The 17,472-nt window shown below is 39.2% G+C and overlaps 3 protein-coding genes across 3 annotated transcripts; 1 reads left to right on the forward strand and 2 right to left on the reverse strand.

Moving 5' to 3' along the window:
• Window positions 1-322: 322 nt before the first annotated feature.
• LOC127961106 (leucine-rich repeat-containing protein 14-like) lies at window positions 323-4,245 on the forward strand. The gene is made up of 4 exons (XM_052560048.1): window positions 323-676; window positions 763-1,040; window positions 1,672-2,535; window positions 3,358-4,245. Exons 2-4 carry the CDS (start codon window positions 763-765, stop codon window positions 3,935-3,937), a joined length of 1,722 nt encoding a protein of 573 aa, XP_052416008.1. The 5' UTR covers window positions 323-676; the 3' UTR covers window positions 3,938-4,245.
• A 2,399-nt stretch (window positions 4,246-6,644) lies between these two features.
• On the reverse strand, window positions 6,645-10,203 carry LOC127961108 (uncharacterized). The gene is made up of 6 exons (XM_052560049.1): window positions 9,886-10,203; window positions 9,567-9,688; window positions 8,385-8,553; window positions 8,131-8,300; window positions 7,741-7,802; window positions 6,645-7,500 (listed from the first exon to the last, which is right to left on the reverse strand). Exons 1-6 carry the CDS (start codon window positions 10,087-10,089, stop codon window positions 7,316-7,318), a joined length of 912 nt encoding a protein of 303 aa, XP_052416009.1. The 5' UTR covers window positions 10,090-10,203; the 3' UTR covers window positions 6,645-7,315.
• A 179-nt stretch (window positions 10,204-10,382) lies between these two features.
• On the reverse strand, window positions 10,383-17,168 carry LOC127961105 (WD repeat-containing protein 97-like). Its single transcript, XM_052560047.1, has 14 exons — window positions 16,681-17,168; window positions 16,055-16,396; window positions 15,599-15,849; window positions 14,414-14,532; window positions 13,527-14,223; window positions 13,237-13,385; window positions 12,904-13,140; window positions 12,552-12,642; window positions 12,308-12,437; window positions 11,987-12,048; window positions 11,855-11,918; window positions 11,617-11,772; window positions 11,389-11,514; window positions 10,383-11,021 (listed from the first exon to the last, which is right to left on the reverse strand). The coding sequence occupies exons 1-14, from the start codon at window positions 16,795-16,797 to the stop codon at window positions 10,779-10,781; spliced, it is 2,784 nt and encodes a 927-aa protein (XP_052416007.1). The 5' UTR covers window positions 16,798-17,168; the 3' UTR covers window positions 10,383-10,778.
• Window positions 17,169-17,472: the final 304 nt, after the last annotated feature.

A 17,472-nucleotide genomic window follows, 5' to 3' on the forward strand; every position in this document is an offset into this window, starting at 1 on the left:
ATAATTACTTTTATCTCATATTCATGTGATGCTGTCTTAATTTTGAAATATTTACTCTACTCTTTACTACTACTACTCTTTCATTTTATATATATATATATATATATATATATATATATATATATATTGTTCATACAAACTTTGAAAACTGAAATCAAAATATGACAAAGTATAGTGTAACAATCCATTTGTCGTTAATCTTGTGATAATTGTTTAGTATCGTCACTGTTATTATTTGGGATCGTCGCCAAACAACGCGTCTTTTTGCGTCATTAAATGGCGAGTGGCGACTATGTTCAGCTGTCCAGGGCAAAGGCATGAAAAAAAAAACACTCCCGAAATTGTAAGATTTTTACAATTGTACAGATTTATCTAGATCGCACAGATATAGATGGTAATGTTTTATCTTGGTATTACATATTACATATCCGTTGCTCATGTTCAGTGTCTTGTTCTCACACCATAAAACAGGCATGAATTATCTACAACCCGCTGAATGTTGTGTATATTAAATCCTATATTTAGGGTTGTAGACATTTAAGACGCTCGTGACATTCAGATGGCTGTTAAACGAGTCGAATTGAATGTAATATGTAGTTAGTATGCAGTGCTGCGAAGAGGGAAATCAATTTGTTGCTGTCAATTTGCTAGCTCTCGGGGCATTCTGGAGTAAAAGGTTTGACGATTATTTACTCTCAGATGAATTATTCAACATGCTGATTTGTAGTAATAATCTCTGATGGCGTCCTCCTGTGTGTGCAGATGGTACTGTCTTTGGTGACCCTGTGCGCTCGGGAGTTGGTGAGCGACCACTGCTCTTCGCAGTGTTGGTTGAGTTGTGTGCCGCGGGAGCTCTACCGAGCGTTGCTGGACGCCGCCTTCAGCCGCTGCCGTCCTCTGGCCGTCGGTGAGGTCGTCCAGCGGTGGCCTGAGAGAGCACTGACCATCGGAGGCAGCAGAAAAGCGTGCGAGTGCCCTCCGAACCGCCTCTGCGTTCAGGCTCTGCTGCTGGCTGTGGTCAGGGGACTGACGGACAAGAGGTACGGATGAGTCTACACGACGCTTTTAATTTTAATTACAAAGTGTGCCAATAAAAAACACTACCTCAGTGTGATATACATAGAAATTAGTTTCGTCGTCATAGCATGTGACGTCTTCGACCTTTAAAGATGCGGAGCAGCGTTGGATAAATATAGGCAGAAATGAATGTTGATGTGTCAACTAAAGTTAACTAATTATATCTCATTGTAAAGTGATACCAATTGGTCTTGCAAATCTTAATCGTTTTGTTAGTAGTAAAAAGTTGTTAAACTTATACTGTATTGTATTTTGACAACAACTTTTTTGTAACTAAATTTCCATTGCATATACCATGATAAAAGCATTAGCAATTATCGCAACATGACATTTTATACCAGCATATCCCTAGAATGGACCAAGATTTCTGTAGAGAGGTAACCAAAACTTTAAGCACTTGCAGGCAGCATTTATTTCATTGAATGTTAAAAAGAATAAAAGATTCTGCACAAATGTACATTTAAAATTCAAATTTAAATTTCACAGTCATTTTGTTTTCTCTGTATCACGCTGTCATTTTGTGTTGGTTTATGTTCAGTTTTCATATCTATTTAAGCTTTATTTACTAGCTCTCTTTTGTTCCTCTCTTACCAGGTGTTGTCTGCAGATGCTGGATCTCAGTGGACTTCAGTGTGAGGACGGGAGAGCTGAGGACTCGATGGGTGGATGGTCCCTCAGCGTTGCACTATGCTCAATGGTGCTACAAGCTCGATCTGCTGCCTCCAGGGCTCACAGGAGAGATGGAGAAAGAGAGAGAAAAAGAGGACTGGAAGCAGAAAGGGACCAGGGCACCATCAAGCGAGACCGGGGCAAGGTAGGGTGCAGGAATAGTGGTGAAGGGAGTCAGGGAGGACACAGAGTGGAAGAAGAAGAGAAGAGGAAGTCCAGAACTAATGAACAGATGTTTTCAGGAGATGAGTCAGTAAAGGGTGACAGGAGGAGGATGGAGATCCAGAGAAGAAAGACTTTATCCGAGGGGAAATCAAACAGCACCAGTAATAAAAGTAGTTCATGCTATCACGATTGGGATGAGGTAGTTGTGGTCCATGTCAGGGCTGACCTTTTTGTCAATTCACGTTCCTGGGAGCGTGTCCGTGATGCCCTTAGTCAACCGGGCCCACTGCGGCTCCACTGCCGCTACCTCTGCGTGGAGGAACTCTCAGCACCCTCCATAGCTTCCTTGTTGGGTCTCTTGCCTCAGCAGGATCTTCTCGGTGTGGACATCCGCTACTCCAGCCTTGGGGCGTCAGGCCTGGCTATGCTGCTTCCACTTTTAGCTCCCTTTCCTCAGCTGCACTCTCTGAGACTGCATTACTGTAACTTGGACTTAGAGCGCGGACAGCCTGGCCAGCAGGGGGCACTTCAGGACTTGTCTAAGGGACTGGGTTCACTGAAGAGACTAAAGAGGTTATGCCTGACTGCACTCCGACTGCCAGGACACCTGCACTTGCTGCTCAGGTACATTCATACTGTACATGCAGATAGTTGTGTTTATCAAGTCCACTTGTTCACTCCTACAACAGATACACTACATTATTTCAGGAAGAACTTTTTTTTTTGGTCAAGATCTATTCATAATTCTTTTTTAAATGCAATTAATACATGCAATCATGAATAAACCCCTTCTGTAAGGATTTTAATGTTTTAAATTCAAGTCACCTTTTTATTTAGTGCTTTATACAACACAAATTGAGTATTAAATAGGGAAGAAACCGAATCAGAGATGCAAACAAACTTCATCAGATATATGTCAAATCCAAATTTTGCTGTAAAGCAGCTCTAAAAAGACAGTGGTGTCATTATTCAGCTCCAGTCCAGTTCAGTGTTTAATAACTGCGTAAAGTTGATAAATTATTTATCATGAAGTTCAATTCCGTGACACAACTGAATATTAAGTGTCCCAACTAAGCAAGCCAAAAGGCAAATTATTTTTTTAATTAATTAAATGTATTTAAAATCAACTTTTATTTACTTGACAAAAGTACAAAGAAAGTTTGTTCATTATCTATCATTTTCAGCTTGGATTTGCGCAGCTAGCCAGTTAACAACGGCTCTGTGTAGTAACAGCTGCTCTCTGTGAAATCACGCACCTGATGGTATTTACCACTGATTAGGCTTTACTGACTAGATGTGCATTAATCATCGGCCGAAATATATCATGCACCCCTATTTTTGGTATATGTTTGATATTTGAAATGTATAAAAACGTTTTTCAAAACCATATAAAAGCAACATTTCTGCTGACCTTTTACGTTTAAATGTTCTCTCTCCTCTTTGCAGCTCTCTTTCCAAGCCTCTGGAGGTGCTGGAGCTGCCATACCTGTGCCTGACCTCCACGGACCTGGCCTACCTCTCCTGCAGCCAGCACGCTCCATTCCTGAGAGAACTTGACCTGAGTGAGAACTGGCTTGATGAATCATCCCTGCCCTCTCTGCGCCATCTCTTAGCTCAAGCCGAAAGCTCTCTGCGCCAGCTTTCACTTTGTGGTTGTGGCCTCTCAGACACTCTCCTGGGTGCTCTTCTTCCCTCCCTGTCCTGCTGTCGGGCTTTACGTAGCTTAAGACTGGCCTTAAACCCGCTCTCTAGAATGGGACTGCTTTCCCTGGCCCGTACAGTGGCAGGAATCCCTTCTCTTCATCTGCTGCTCTATCCCAACCCACTGGAAGAATATGAGCCTGGGCTGCCGGCTCTACCCTCCAGTGCTCAGCTGCTGGATTGGCCTCTGCTAGAGGAGTCTGAGGGCAGGGACTTGACCCTGAGGTTGCTAGATGAGATTCTGAACTTGAGATTACGATCTCAGGACCTTTTTGTGACGTCTGACCTGCTAAACTACAGCCCAGACTTGACTGTGGATGATTAAGGTTGAATGTCCCAGAGCTCACTCTCTTAATATGTGACAATCAAAACAATGCTTAAACTAGTACTTTCAGATTATGTTTTAATCACTCATGGGGAATGCCAAGGTTTTTCAGTGATAGCAAACCTTATTCTTATACTGCTTATTCACAGAGTCTTATAAAAAGTTTTGCTAGTGGAAACCATAGCATTATATTGTATGCAGCTTCTCACATGAAATGATTTTGAATTTGTATTTGTATGCTGTGTCTTGCGTAATGTATGGGTTTGTAGTTGGATCTGCAGGCGGTGAGTAAAACTGCTTCAAATATCTCTGTGTTGTTAACTTAGCTATCGGCGCGTAAGCACATCAAGTAAACAACATGCGATGTTGTTATCAAACTGCACTTTCCACATGTACAGCTTAAAAAAAAAAAAAAAAGACGACATAAAGTGGAACTTAGTCATTTTCCAAAACCGTTAAGCAAATATATGCAGTTTCAGTACATACCACATAGAGACGTCGCTGCTGATGCTGCTCTTGTTAAATTTCAGCCTCTGGATCTAATTCTTGATCATAAATATATGCTGAATCTGACTGTTAGCCATGGTTTGTTTTGGATGATGGTTTTTTCCTCACGGTAAAGTCACAGCTTCCAGCTCTCAACACAAAAGCCTACTGGCGCTCGTGATTCTTTAGCTCCGCCCACACGTCACGCCACTCGTGTTTTTCCGGGAAAAATCGGTACAGACTATCTTTCTCTTATGAATATAATAAAATGAAAGACTTTTTGGAGTTATGAAGGATGCAGTACTACTCTACAGGTACTCAAGATTAACAGGATATTGAGTGAAAACAAGCATTTCACCCCCCCTTTAAACTGTAATGTAATAAAGCAGTTGTGACGAGTGGGGCGGGGCCGAGAGCCTTGGGAACGGGGCGAGGCCGGTGGAGTGATTGGAAATGAGCGACACCTGCTCGACCTACCGGTCTCGAGTCCCACGGAGGAGATGGAAGGATATAAAACAGGAGCGATGACAGTGACGGACGAGAGAGGACCAGGGGCCCGTTCTTCGTACGTCGTTTATTACATCCGAGATCAAATGACACATCCAAGATGATATCATCGTGCTAATCATGATCCGGCTAATTGGGTTCTTCGAACACACCTGTTGTGTATGATTAGTATCGCTGGATTGAGTTATATGAGATAATTGCGCATTCATGTGTTGGCTTAAAAGGGGATATGTATTGATACTCGAAACCATGATCAGCAGTGCAATGATTGGCTGGTGGCAAGACGGCAATGTAATGACATATAATTTAAAACGATACCTGACTAAAAACTTGACAAATTTCTGGACTTTTATAAGAAAACAGCCAAGCAAATAAAACTACATAAATGTTATAATAGATACACGAAACAGATAATAGATACATGTTTTTATTTTATTTTTTTTCATGATTCCCAATTATTTAGATTCGCAATTTATAATAGTTGTGCAGTCTTTGAATTTTTATTTCAATGTAGAAATTATCTATTCATTTCCTTTTATATTTGGACAGATTTGTTACGTGACAGCATTAATGAAAGTTTCTAAAGGGTTACAGATCATGTTATTTGCATCTCCTTTGCTCCATCAAGCCACTCTTCTAATAGCAGTCATCACTCAAAATAATGCACGACTCTATTATCTGTAAGCATGTGTGTAAGACTCTAATACAATTATGAAGTAATAATTTTATGACAAATAAATATTTCAGTGAGTAAAACTGTCTGTGTCTATAGTAGACTGTTATGGACTACACAGCATTTTTATATTATTTTTAAATATTTTTTTAAATGATTATTATTTTAAATTATTGTCCCTGGATCAGTACGATACTCTTGTAATAAAGTAGCGGTGGTAACAGACATATTTTGAGTATCAGTTCTGGTTGAAAAGAAGCGATCTAATCCTGTTTACATGAAATAAGCTGCTCCCGAGCAGGTTTAAGCTTACGGACCTGTTGCTTTGACAGCAGCTCCGGGATGAGCTTCAAAGAACCAAACGATCCAAGATCACGCCAAATCGTCAACAATCAAATCCAGCTAACTGAGTTAGCGACATACGAAGAACAGGCCCCAGGCCTGGATTTTAGTTTGTGTTTTGTTTGTTTATCAAAAGAAACACAAAACAGCACGGCAGCCCCTCACGGCCAACTGCCACGCTGTTTTGTGTTTCTTTTGATTATTAAAGTCTTATTTGATTTTCCGCTGGTTCCTGCTTCCTTCCCCCAGCCGTTCCTCACTCTGGCCCCCGGCTGTACCCTACTCTAGATGCTTGTTGAATTTTTAATGCATGAATTATGGGAATATTTCTAATGTTCAGGTTCTGTGGTGTGAAACGCTTTACAATCTTATCTGCTTTCTCACAAGTCTAATTTGATCTGACAGTGTTCAGTGTCTCATGCAGAAAATCAAGACCCTAAATGGAAAATTTACTGGAAAATACACAAAGAATTTAACAAGGTTCCCATGTAACTGAAAAAAAAAAAAATAATAATAATTAATTTAAGTAATTTTGCATTGCAGTTTTCTGACATAATTATTTGTCCTGGAAAATATTTTAATATTTAATCATTTATTTTGATTTAAAACTTTAATCATTTATATTTTGCTAATTTTTTTATTATTTTGTCACTGTCAGTTGTTGCGCAATGTAAAACATTGTCAGAAGGCTATCTTGACTGTAGTTGTTGTATTATGTTATATTGTCTTGGTACATTTAATTTACCGGTACTGTAATTTTCATGATACTTTGACAAAATATCTGAAGTGTTAATATATTGCAAATCAAATCTCATGATTCAATTCAATTCCAAACCTTTCCATGAATATTCTTAATACTTTTCTCTTTCTCTATTAACTATTCTTCTGTGCGATGGAGGTGTGAATTTCCACTGCCCTCAAAATTTGATTTGATTACAGTTCAGACAGTAACAGATTACAAAATGTCCCTTGATGCCATCATTTGACCCCATCCATTCTAAGGCCAAAATACCAATACCAATGGCATTACCAATACCTATAGAGGATACTGGGCTGTACAGAACTGTTTTCCAAGGCTTGCTTTGCATGGGGTCAGCCTGTGTTTCATTGCTGCTTTGCACAACGCATCTTCCCCAGTGCTCAAGGAGGTGTCATGTAAAGCAGATTGCTTTTCAAAGAACTAGCATTCTCTCTGTATATTCTTTCACAATAAAACAAGCCATATGTCTCAAACATTCAACTGTCAAGTATGTACTAAAAGACTTCAAGATGATAAAGTGAGTTTGATCATCAAAATTTTTAGATTTGTGACATTTGATGCATCATAGAGACAGTCTTTCACCGCTTCAATGCAATGCTTTTGGGAGTAACTATCTGTAATATTGTACATAGGAGCGTTCCAGGAAGAAGTATCTTTGTGGTGAGGGGCGTCTGAAGTTCTGAAAATCCAGGGAAAAGGGGAATGGAGAAAGTGTGACATGAGCCAATGGTAGAGAGAGGAACCTTGGGAAATCCATCAACATGGGTCGATATGGCAGTGGTGGCAGCAGACGTCCTGTTGGTTTATAATGAAGCACAGTATATTTAATTACAGTTTAACACAGATATCAGAACTGCAGAGTGAAAGAATAATTTCTATATTACTTTGAGGCTGCACTTCTGCACAAGTATGATTTCCACTTGAACTGAACATTAGAAACAAACTCCTTATCATCTTTTAGTGCCACAGGCATAACAGATTGATAGCTGTATTCAACAAATGAATGTTGAAAGTCTGACTGAAGTATATTCTAACCTTGAGGCTCCCTTATCCTTGACATGCTGTACGTCTCTCCCAGGCGCTGAATTGGCTTCAGTCTAAACAAAAACAGAGATACATTTCTGATCATTTTAAACAAACAACGCTTATTTTAAAGAGAATTCCTTGGTTATACAAACTATTTAAACACAGATGCATTCAGTATTTTATATGAGGATCTTTTAAAGGCTGAATAGGACAAATTTTGCTGGTTTTATTTAAAAATTTGTTCATCTCGTTTCTAAACAGACAAGAGGAGAAAAAAAATTGGATTTGAATGTAAGGTTCCTGAGATGAAACTTGTGATACATTTTAAAAACACTCACAAAAAATATACAACAGCCAAAACCAAATGATACTGGGAGTCCCTGTCTTAGTATGACATACCTAGGCAAGTCTGAATGCACGATGACAGCGTCTTTCCTGCCCTCTGGTGGAGGTGGAGGTGGTCGAGTCTGTTTGCCTTTTTGCACAGAGCAGAAATATTTGAGCACCTCCACAGGTGCGAACACACTCTCTATTCCTTCACCGCTAAGGAACACAGACCCACTGTGAACCTGTGAGGCACAATACAAATACAATTCAAATAAAAAACTTTTGTTCTCAAAAATATCTCTACCGATCTGATACCTGCTCCATACCTTGTACTTTCTGGTCCAGGTAAGCAGCCAGTGGCTGGCCATGTCTCGAAGACTGTTGTGCTGGTCAGGCTTATGTTTCGCCAGGGAGTTCCAGGACTCTAATTCTGGACATAACCACAGTTCAGCTTCCTCCACACCCAACCTTTGCAGAACACACAGTACTAAAGCCCTACCAGAGATATAAAAATAGAATGGTTAATTACATATATATGGCAATTGGGTGCCAGTTTAAAAAAAATGGTGCAGACAGTTTGTTAAAGGGATCATCAGATGCAAAATTCACTTTACATGCTGTTTGAACATAAATGTGTGATGGATATGTGTACATGTCCACCCTATAATGATACAAATCCAACCCATGTTTTTTTTTTTATCCCTATTTTAAAATTTCTCAAATCAGGCTGTTCTGAGATTCCTGTCAGAATGACGTAGTTGTATGCAGGCCACTCCCAAAATAATAGATTGACAAGGCCATCTTAACGTAGACCCGCCCTAAGTGAGCTGTCCCCCACTGTGTCTACTCCGGTGCAAGAGAAGACAAGAATGTCTCCAATTAGGCAATTGAGGTCTTTTGTTGTTGGATGTAATAATGAACATAGCAGTCATAATTTTCTCCCAACATCCGAGCCGCTGAACATGCAGAGGATTAATGTTACTTTGGTTTTTGAAGGGAATGTGCCGATCCCCGATTTGCCCACATGCATTTATGTTCACGCAAATCATTCTGATCCAGCTTCATCTCCAGAAGTGAGTATAAGGGTTTTTATGGATCTTTGCAAATTGCCTTTATTAATATGTGCTAGTTAGCATTTTTTGTGGCTGAAGTTTACAGTCTGCTCGTCACCCCAAGGAAGAGAGGGACAGGGTGAGCAGAGCTCATTAGCATTTAAAGCAACATAGACCAAAACACCTTGCTCAAAACAGAGCGGGTAAAAAGGGTGTTGTTTTAAACTACCATTGAGATATTTTAACCAAAGAATGTTATAGTATTTTCATTAAGACCGTAACGAATCATATCAACTTATGGAAAATGGGCATCCGATGACCCCTTTAACACTCAAAAATCAAACATGAAAGGAACTTTTCAATAAATGCAGATGTTCTACAGTTGCTACTAAAGTAGGCCATTGACAAACCTTTACATTGTATTTTGTATTGTGTTAAACATGCAGTATTCCTTACTTAAGATCAGCTTCTTTATTTGCCAACATAGCAAGTAGCTCTACAATGGTGTCAAAACTGTCAGGACTCAGGTACACCAGTACATTTAGCAGCTCACCGACAAAATGCTGTTCCTCCCTTGACTGCAAAACACATATTCACATATTCATACCTGTTCTTATACTGAATAGAATTATCTGTAGTATTGACAGAGAATTCATACATCTTACATGCTCTGTATTCATACATTAAATTAAATCCAAACTTTAGAGAAATTGCTACCAAAATGTATTTTCAGCTATGCCTTATGGATTTATTATAATATCCCAATTTAATTTACCATGTTTTTGTGAATGTAGTTTTTCAGGCAAACCAGCAGTCCGGTGCTGAGAGATTCTTTGTCTAGCACCTCCTGCTGTATTAGCATAAGTAATGCATTCAGGATGCTATTCTTCTGAGCCATGCTGCAAGTCATCATAAAGTTCAACAGATGCTTGCAGAATTCCTTGGGGCATAAAGAACTTGAAACACACTGCAAACACATGCAAGTATAAATGAGAACGATGCATAAATTAGAAGGAGACTGAGATTGAGATTTTATAAAGAGTACGTCTGAACAGAAGAGTCCTCACTGTTTTTGTATTCAACTTACACTCAGATCAGGAAACATCTTTTGAAACCAGTGTTCATCCACATACTGCAGGAGGAACTCTGGTAGATGTGAGGTGGGAGAGGGTAGGGCAGAAGAGGGCGAGGGAGGGACAGAGGTGAGTAAAGGTGGGGCAGGCTCAGAGGGTGGGGTCAGAGGGGGTGTAGGACTCTTTATTGGTGGAAGGGCCTTTTGTGGCTGTAAACATAAGAGAGTACAAAATGAAGAGGTTATGTGATAGCATTTCAATCTTTTCTTAAAATGCAAGTAATTTATTCTGTAAAACAAGAGTACAATCATTCCCTGCTTTAATGAGAAATGTGATGTACAAATGTATTTATCGGCTGGATGATTCACGTAATAATAATATGTTGTTGTCAAATCCTAGGCTTACTGAAGTGTGATTTCAGTCCTCTAAGAGGAAATACTGGTATAACTGTCTTTTTTTATTTATATTGGTCTCGTTTTGTACTGCGTGTTTCTTGTTAATTGACCTTGAGTCTGGAAATAAAGTTGAATTAATTGATTTAAAGCCTGCAAAATTCCACTTATGTAACCAGACCTTTATACAATTTAGTCAATCCCTACATGATTTGTGTAATTTGACTAAATGTGTCTAAAATGAACATAAACACACACACAAACACAAAAAAGAAAAACATCCCAACAGGGTATATGAGTGTGTCTGCCACTGGTGAAGGAGGAAGAGGGCTCCTCTGTGTTGATGGAGTCTTTGCGATGGGTGTGCGATGCTTGTGAGCCTCTTCCCTCTTCTTCTTCTCCTCCTCTTCATTATATAAGCAGTGCACTTCATCTAGTTCGCTCTGCTAATGACAAGTGAGAACAAAAACATTCCACTATTTATTAAGTTATTTCTCCCACTGTGTATTCACACAAAACCAGAATTTTATGTTGTTTTATGTTTATTGTATCTGTACAGCACAAACAGCAAAAACCTAGTTATTTTACGCAATTTAGAAATCCTGGGCAGAACATGTGCCAGGGAAAGGGGCACGTCTGGACACCTTATAATGTGATTCACAATATACAAAGAAAAATAATATATATTTTTAAGCAAAGAATATCTCTGTTGGGTAATACATATACAGCAGACTAGTAATGGATATATTGTGTATGTAAAATGATAATTTTGTAATAAAACAACTCGTATGCATTTAATCCGCACTCTCTCACCTGTGTTTTAGGAGAATGTAGTCTCGTTGATAAGCCGTCGGTGAAGGAGGGAGGACTCAGAGGAGGAAGCTCAGGAAGTTTAGGTGGAAAAAGTGTAGAATACACATCAAACATATCTTCTGGAATCTAGAGGAATGATGTGAAATCCTGTCATTTCCACAAACCCATTTATTTGGAAAATACTGTCTAATACAAAAGACATGGAGACTGTTGATAAACATACAGTACCCTTATATCAAGGGGTCGCCTGCAGATTAGACCCAGGTAATTATTGAAAGCCTCTCGTTTGGATTTTATGTTGGCTGGTTTTTTCCTTCTGCACTCAACCTCTCCTTTTTGCAAGGATTCCAGATCTTTATGTAATGCCATAATTGCCCCAAAGTCCTTTAAGACAAACAAATGAAGGAGCTCTGACACACACACACACACACACACACACACACACACACACATATTTGATACTTACTAGATCTTTTATCCTGTCCTGCCTTTCAGGACCATCCTTTTTAATAATATGGCAACTCTCTGTCCTAGAGTTAAAAGCGAAAGGTAAGGATATGGATGTGTATAAATGTATGTTATTTTTGTAGAAATTTACCTGCATTCATGGCTCATGATTGGGATACAGGATTTGAGTAATTCAGAGTCTGGATACCATTTCTAAAGTGAATACATTCATAATGAATGATTAATTTTGTGTGTACACACTATACTATATATTGTGTGAACCTCCTTTGTTCTAGAGTAAACTGTATTGGAGTAAACCTACAGTACAGTACTTTTATTTAGCCATCATTTTGAACTGTTTTTATATTCAGTGTTGGTAAAGACATCAAGAGTCTGACAACTCTTCAAATAGTTTGATTAAAAGAGCTTTTAAAATAAGATGAATGCCATCTGATGAGATTTTAAGCTGTACTTGTGTCCTGCAGTCTAGAGGCAGTAGTTGTGTTTGGGGGATTCTGTAGAGGTCTCCGGTGATGCCCAGTAGCAGGTCTCCACTTTCACAGTAAGCCAAACACTCCGGCTCTGCATTCAGTTGAAGAATTCTAAAACAAACAACACAAAATTTGGAGTGAAAAATGGTATGCAATGATTATCAAAGTTTTTTGTTTTGTAGAATATACACAACTACAAACAAAAAGTAGCACTTCGGTCCTAACCTAAGAAGGTGGTTTTCCATATCCCAGATCCGTACAGTCCCATCCTGACTGCTTGAAGCAAACATGCTCAGTTGATGACAAGCACACAGGCCTGGAGCAACATAAAACAGATTTACTCAATCTCAGGAGGGTCAGGGTGTGAGATAATTTCAAAAAGTGACCTGATACATTTTGGTTGAATAATTAATTAATTTATTTATTTATTTTTGTTAAAATCAGCACAAATTCAAATCTGTATACACTTTTTGGGAAACTGGCATATTAAGTGTGTTTGCTTGCTTTTGTTTATGTGAAAGTATATTATAAGCTATTTTGTAATATTAGATATCTAGTAGAGTTTACTGTCTCTAACCTGTGATGTTGTTGTGATGCTTTTCTTTGGGTTGCTGGTCAGATCTGCTTTGGCTCTCTAAGTTATATTGTACCAAGCTATAAGTATCGTTTTCAGGATCTTGTGAGGCGACGGTGAGTTGGGTTCCCATCAGTGCCATCAAAACCGGAGGCAGATCACACAACACGCTGAAATAGAGACTCAAACACTGCTGAGCACATGGGAACACACGCCAAACTAGCAAAGCTTTATCTTCACCTGCAATATAAAGCCATCGAGATTATCACCAGAAGATAGTCCATTTGAATGCAGTGTGATGCTGCAGTAGAGTGTGTGTGAAGTGTGTGTGAGCACCTGCAGTCAGCAGGTAGCCACTGTTGGGGTATGCCTGCATGCTGCTGAGGTTTTGGTTGTTGTGAGCAGAAGTCCTGAACTGGATTTTGCCTGAATGCATATTAAGCACAGACACACATCCACCACAATGGCCCAGTATAACCAGAAACCTGTAAGGGACACACAAGCTTAGGATGTATCTTACTTTACTTAAAAGAAAAAAATTAAGATATAATAAATGTTGAGAAAAATAACTTTTGACTTCTTATGACCAAAAAAATAAATAATATACCAACCAATAAAATACCAACCTGTTTTTTGCATCATGTAGAAGTTGTATCTTCTTTGGTTTTTGTGATCTCTGCATCTGTAAGGACCTCCATTCTTCCTGTCCGATTTGTATATCTTTAACATCATTATATAAGACCATGCAGCAAACTATGCCTATATTAGCTTGCATCTGCCCACCTGACCAATCCCAATGCTCTATCCCATGCCACTCATCCAGTACTGTTACTGGACTGGTCAATGTACTAGCAGTAGTTACCACTCCATCCTCAGTGAGGACCAGTAAGATCTCTTTAGGGACACAGTAATCAGCACACCTTACTCTTCCATTGGCTTGGAATCTAGTGAGCACTTCACCCGTTTCTGCCACAACTGTGACATCGTTGTTTCCATGGATGCAAACTACACAGGCACGGAAGGAAGGGGGGGTTGGTGGGGTCAAGATTTGGCGGACAGGACCTCTCAGGACCCCATCCAGCCTGCAGTGTAGATTGTAAAGGCATTTGAAGGTCCAGAAGTCTACACTGTTGGTGGAATATGAGAAGAAGGTGCCAGCACTATCCGGGCCTCCCATGACAAGAGGAGGTGGGCACCCATTAGGAATGGATATAATCTGGACCTGGTCTCCAACTTCTGGTCTCCAGCATCTCAAAGTACCATCAAGAGAAGATGACAACAACAGGCCAGACACAGGACACAGAACTAGAGAAGTGACAAGAGCTGGAGGAAGGACACAAAAACCCACACTCATGATGGTAGTAGACACTATTGTGACTTAAATACCGTTGCTGTATTGTGCTGCTTGTTTACATCGTTGATACTTAATATAATTTCAACAATGCAGTTGCAAATACGGTCACTCAACACTCATACTTTGAAACTTTATTAATAGTGAAGTTAATAGTCTGACCAGTATGTCCCACAAAGGCCATCTGAAGTTCCCAGTCTGGTCCCCACACTCTGATTGTCATATCTGATGCAGTAACTACAATATCCCTAAGTGGACAGTAGACCATCCCTGTGATTTCCCTAAAAAAGAGATTGATTTAATAGAACAAAAGTAAAGATTTTACATAAACATCTAATTCAATTAAACCAATTTAATCACAATGTTTTCCCAGCTAACTGACTGCATGTTATGTTACTCCCTTGGCGAACCAGATACCTTGACAATAAAGTAACAATAAAGCAAACAATAATGTTGCAGCAGGGATGTCATATTTTACGATAAATTATATGAACAATCTGTTTTGGTTTTTGGTTAAATGCACAATATATTTCCACATTATTTTCTAAGACATGACAAACATCCATCAGACCTCTTTTGTGATTTCTAACGCTTTTGTCTTGAAAAAGGTGGTTGCTATCAAGTGGCTGAATGGGATTACAGAGGTTGTCAGGGACATTAAACATCATCTCACCCAACAGGTTAACTCATCTACTCACTAGTCTGCTTTTACAGCCCTAGTGTGTAACAGTCAGTGTGTACAGTCTTACAAAACTATTCTAAAAGAAACTTTTAGGAAAAACAATTGAATTTAATTGAATTACTGAAACATGAAAGCTTAATGGTGGTGACATTAAAATCATGCGACCATGGCGTAGTGCATTTACAGCCTACAGTTTACATTTAACTTCTGGTTAATTGTATTTAGGCTTCAAAATTCATTAAAGATGTGAAGTTGTTCATTTGTGAAGATTATCATGAACATTTTCTGGTTACAGAGCTTATTTTCTGCAATATTTCAAAAAGTCAGAAGAAAAAGCCTATTGGGTTTTTGTCAAGGGAACCAGAGTGATGCTAACTTTCAGGTTGGCCTACAAAAATACATTATCACTGCAGGACTCTATAATCAGAAAATGGAATGGTCCAAGAATAAATGCATGCGTATTTGGATCTAGTCTGCACTTTCATTAATTGCTAAAATTTTATAATAAGTGTTATTGGTCGGATTATTAATGTTTTCAACAAGAAAGAAGGAGCAGTTTTTTTTGGTTTTGAAATGTATTCCATAGTTTAGCATAAACTCAATCTTTGTAAACAGGCCTTAATAGCTCCAAATGGCTGACTTAATACAAAACATTAAAAACAAACCTTAAATGAAGGTTCTTCTTATGCTCCATAATGCATCCCTCTGTAAGGTCCACCATAACCACAGCGCGTCCGTATGCAGCCAGTGCTCTGAGGCCCTGCTCAGTCCTGCTAGTCATCAGTGCTAGATGTGTGAACACAACTTGTCTCCCCAAACCCTCCACCACCCGTTTACGACACACCAAGTGTGTGAGGCACCACACACATACATTTCCCTCTCCAGCTGTGATAAGCTCATTAGAGTGCTCCAAAATCTGTAACACAGACAGATGAAAACGTCTCTTTAATTCACTTTCACTACAAGTTCCAGCGATCCATCAAACTGTGTCCCGATACCTTCACCAGTGGTTCTCAACCTTTTTGACTCCGAGCTATACTGTAGCCTATATATGCTGTCAAAATTTCATAAAAGTTTAATTTAATGAACTATGGTTTGAAAAGTTTTCATTAAAGCCGCACCTTGCACACCCTCACATCCATGGGCTCCACAGCATGAACCAGAGGATTCAGTTCTGCATCTAGTACAGTGAGAACGGCCCCAGGTCCCCAGCCGACCAGTCTGCCTGGCAGATGTGTGGAGGTGAGGCCGGCATAACGGAAGGTGAGGGATTGACAAAAAGACGAATCTCGTAGTCGGCCATCGGGATAATAGAACTGCACACGACTGCTCCTGTGAAGACTAGCGAAGCCCCCAGCGCCCTCGCCACAGGTCATGTGACTCACAGACTCGTCACAGCAGAGGTGGAGGACATGACAAAGGCCATGGGTGAGGATGCTGGGGCTAACACTCCAATAATTCATCTGAACAGAGGCAGAATGTTCAACAGAGTGGAAGGAAAAGATGATGGAGAAGGTCCAAGGAAAAAATGTGGGAAGAGGGGGGAAGGAAAAGAAAGAAATGAATGGCCTGTGATTTCATGCTCTGTTGACGCATTATAGTAACTTAAGTTATTTAAGCATCATAATGAAGCATAAGATATACACATAATATAATAAAGTATACTATATTAATGCATATTCTTGACAAAATAAATTTTTTCATGTGACAAGTAATTTGAGCTAAAGCATAATAGACATTCCCTTACTTCATCGATGCTCTCCGTACATGCTTGACCGTTTTTTTCTCCATTTGTTTGTTCAGGTGAGGAACTTTTCAGAGAATCAACCTGTGAGGTCTCCTTCTCCTCTTTAACCATCTTCATTACACCAGGTCACCTCACGGATTGGAAAGTCTTCTCTGATTCATCTTTTGTTTCGGAATCAATTTATTTTGATCTTCTTTGACTTGTATGTAGCGCTAGTTTATGGAGTTACTACTCAAAAGGTCATCATGCTACGTTTTGTCTGTTCGTGGCAGTTATGTCATTTGTAAATTGCGGCTGTTTGTTATTAAAAATCTGTCGAAGGTCGTTAACAGATCCGTCTGAACAGAGCCATTGGGCAACAGTTACCATGGAGAAAACAACGACAGTCAACAGTCAACTGGTACTGCTCCAAGTTTTTGTAAAGCACAGATTTTCCTTTCTCTTATTAATATTAAACAGTGTCATGAAAAAAGATTAAAGGATTTCATGATCAAATTGACGCATTTACTTAAAAATAATAATATTTATTTCTTTATTGTTTTACTATGCTGTTTCATCTATTTTACTTAATTATATAAAATAAGTAAAGTCGAAATAGCGCTGGTTTAATCGCCATGGTAATGACGACAAATAATAATATTTTACAGAAGAGTATAATGCAGTTAAGAGACAGACTATAATGCCTCGTTCAGACTGTCCGATTTTACGACTGGAGTCCGATCTGAGTGAAAATGGTGTCCAAGTCCAAAAGATGACAGATCCATGGTGAGAGAGATTGTCACAGTGTCTGGT

The sequence above is a fragment of the Carassius gibelio genome, chromosome B7, assembly GCF_023724105.1.
Source record: "Carassius gibelio isolate Cgi1373 ecotype wild population from Czech Republic chromosome B7, carGib1.2-hapl.c, whole genome shotgun sequence".
In the NCBI taxonomy this organism is placed as follows: domain Eukaryota; kingdom Metazoa; phylum Chordata; class Actinopteri; order Cypriniformes; family Cyprinidae; genus Carassius; species Carassius gibelio.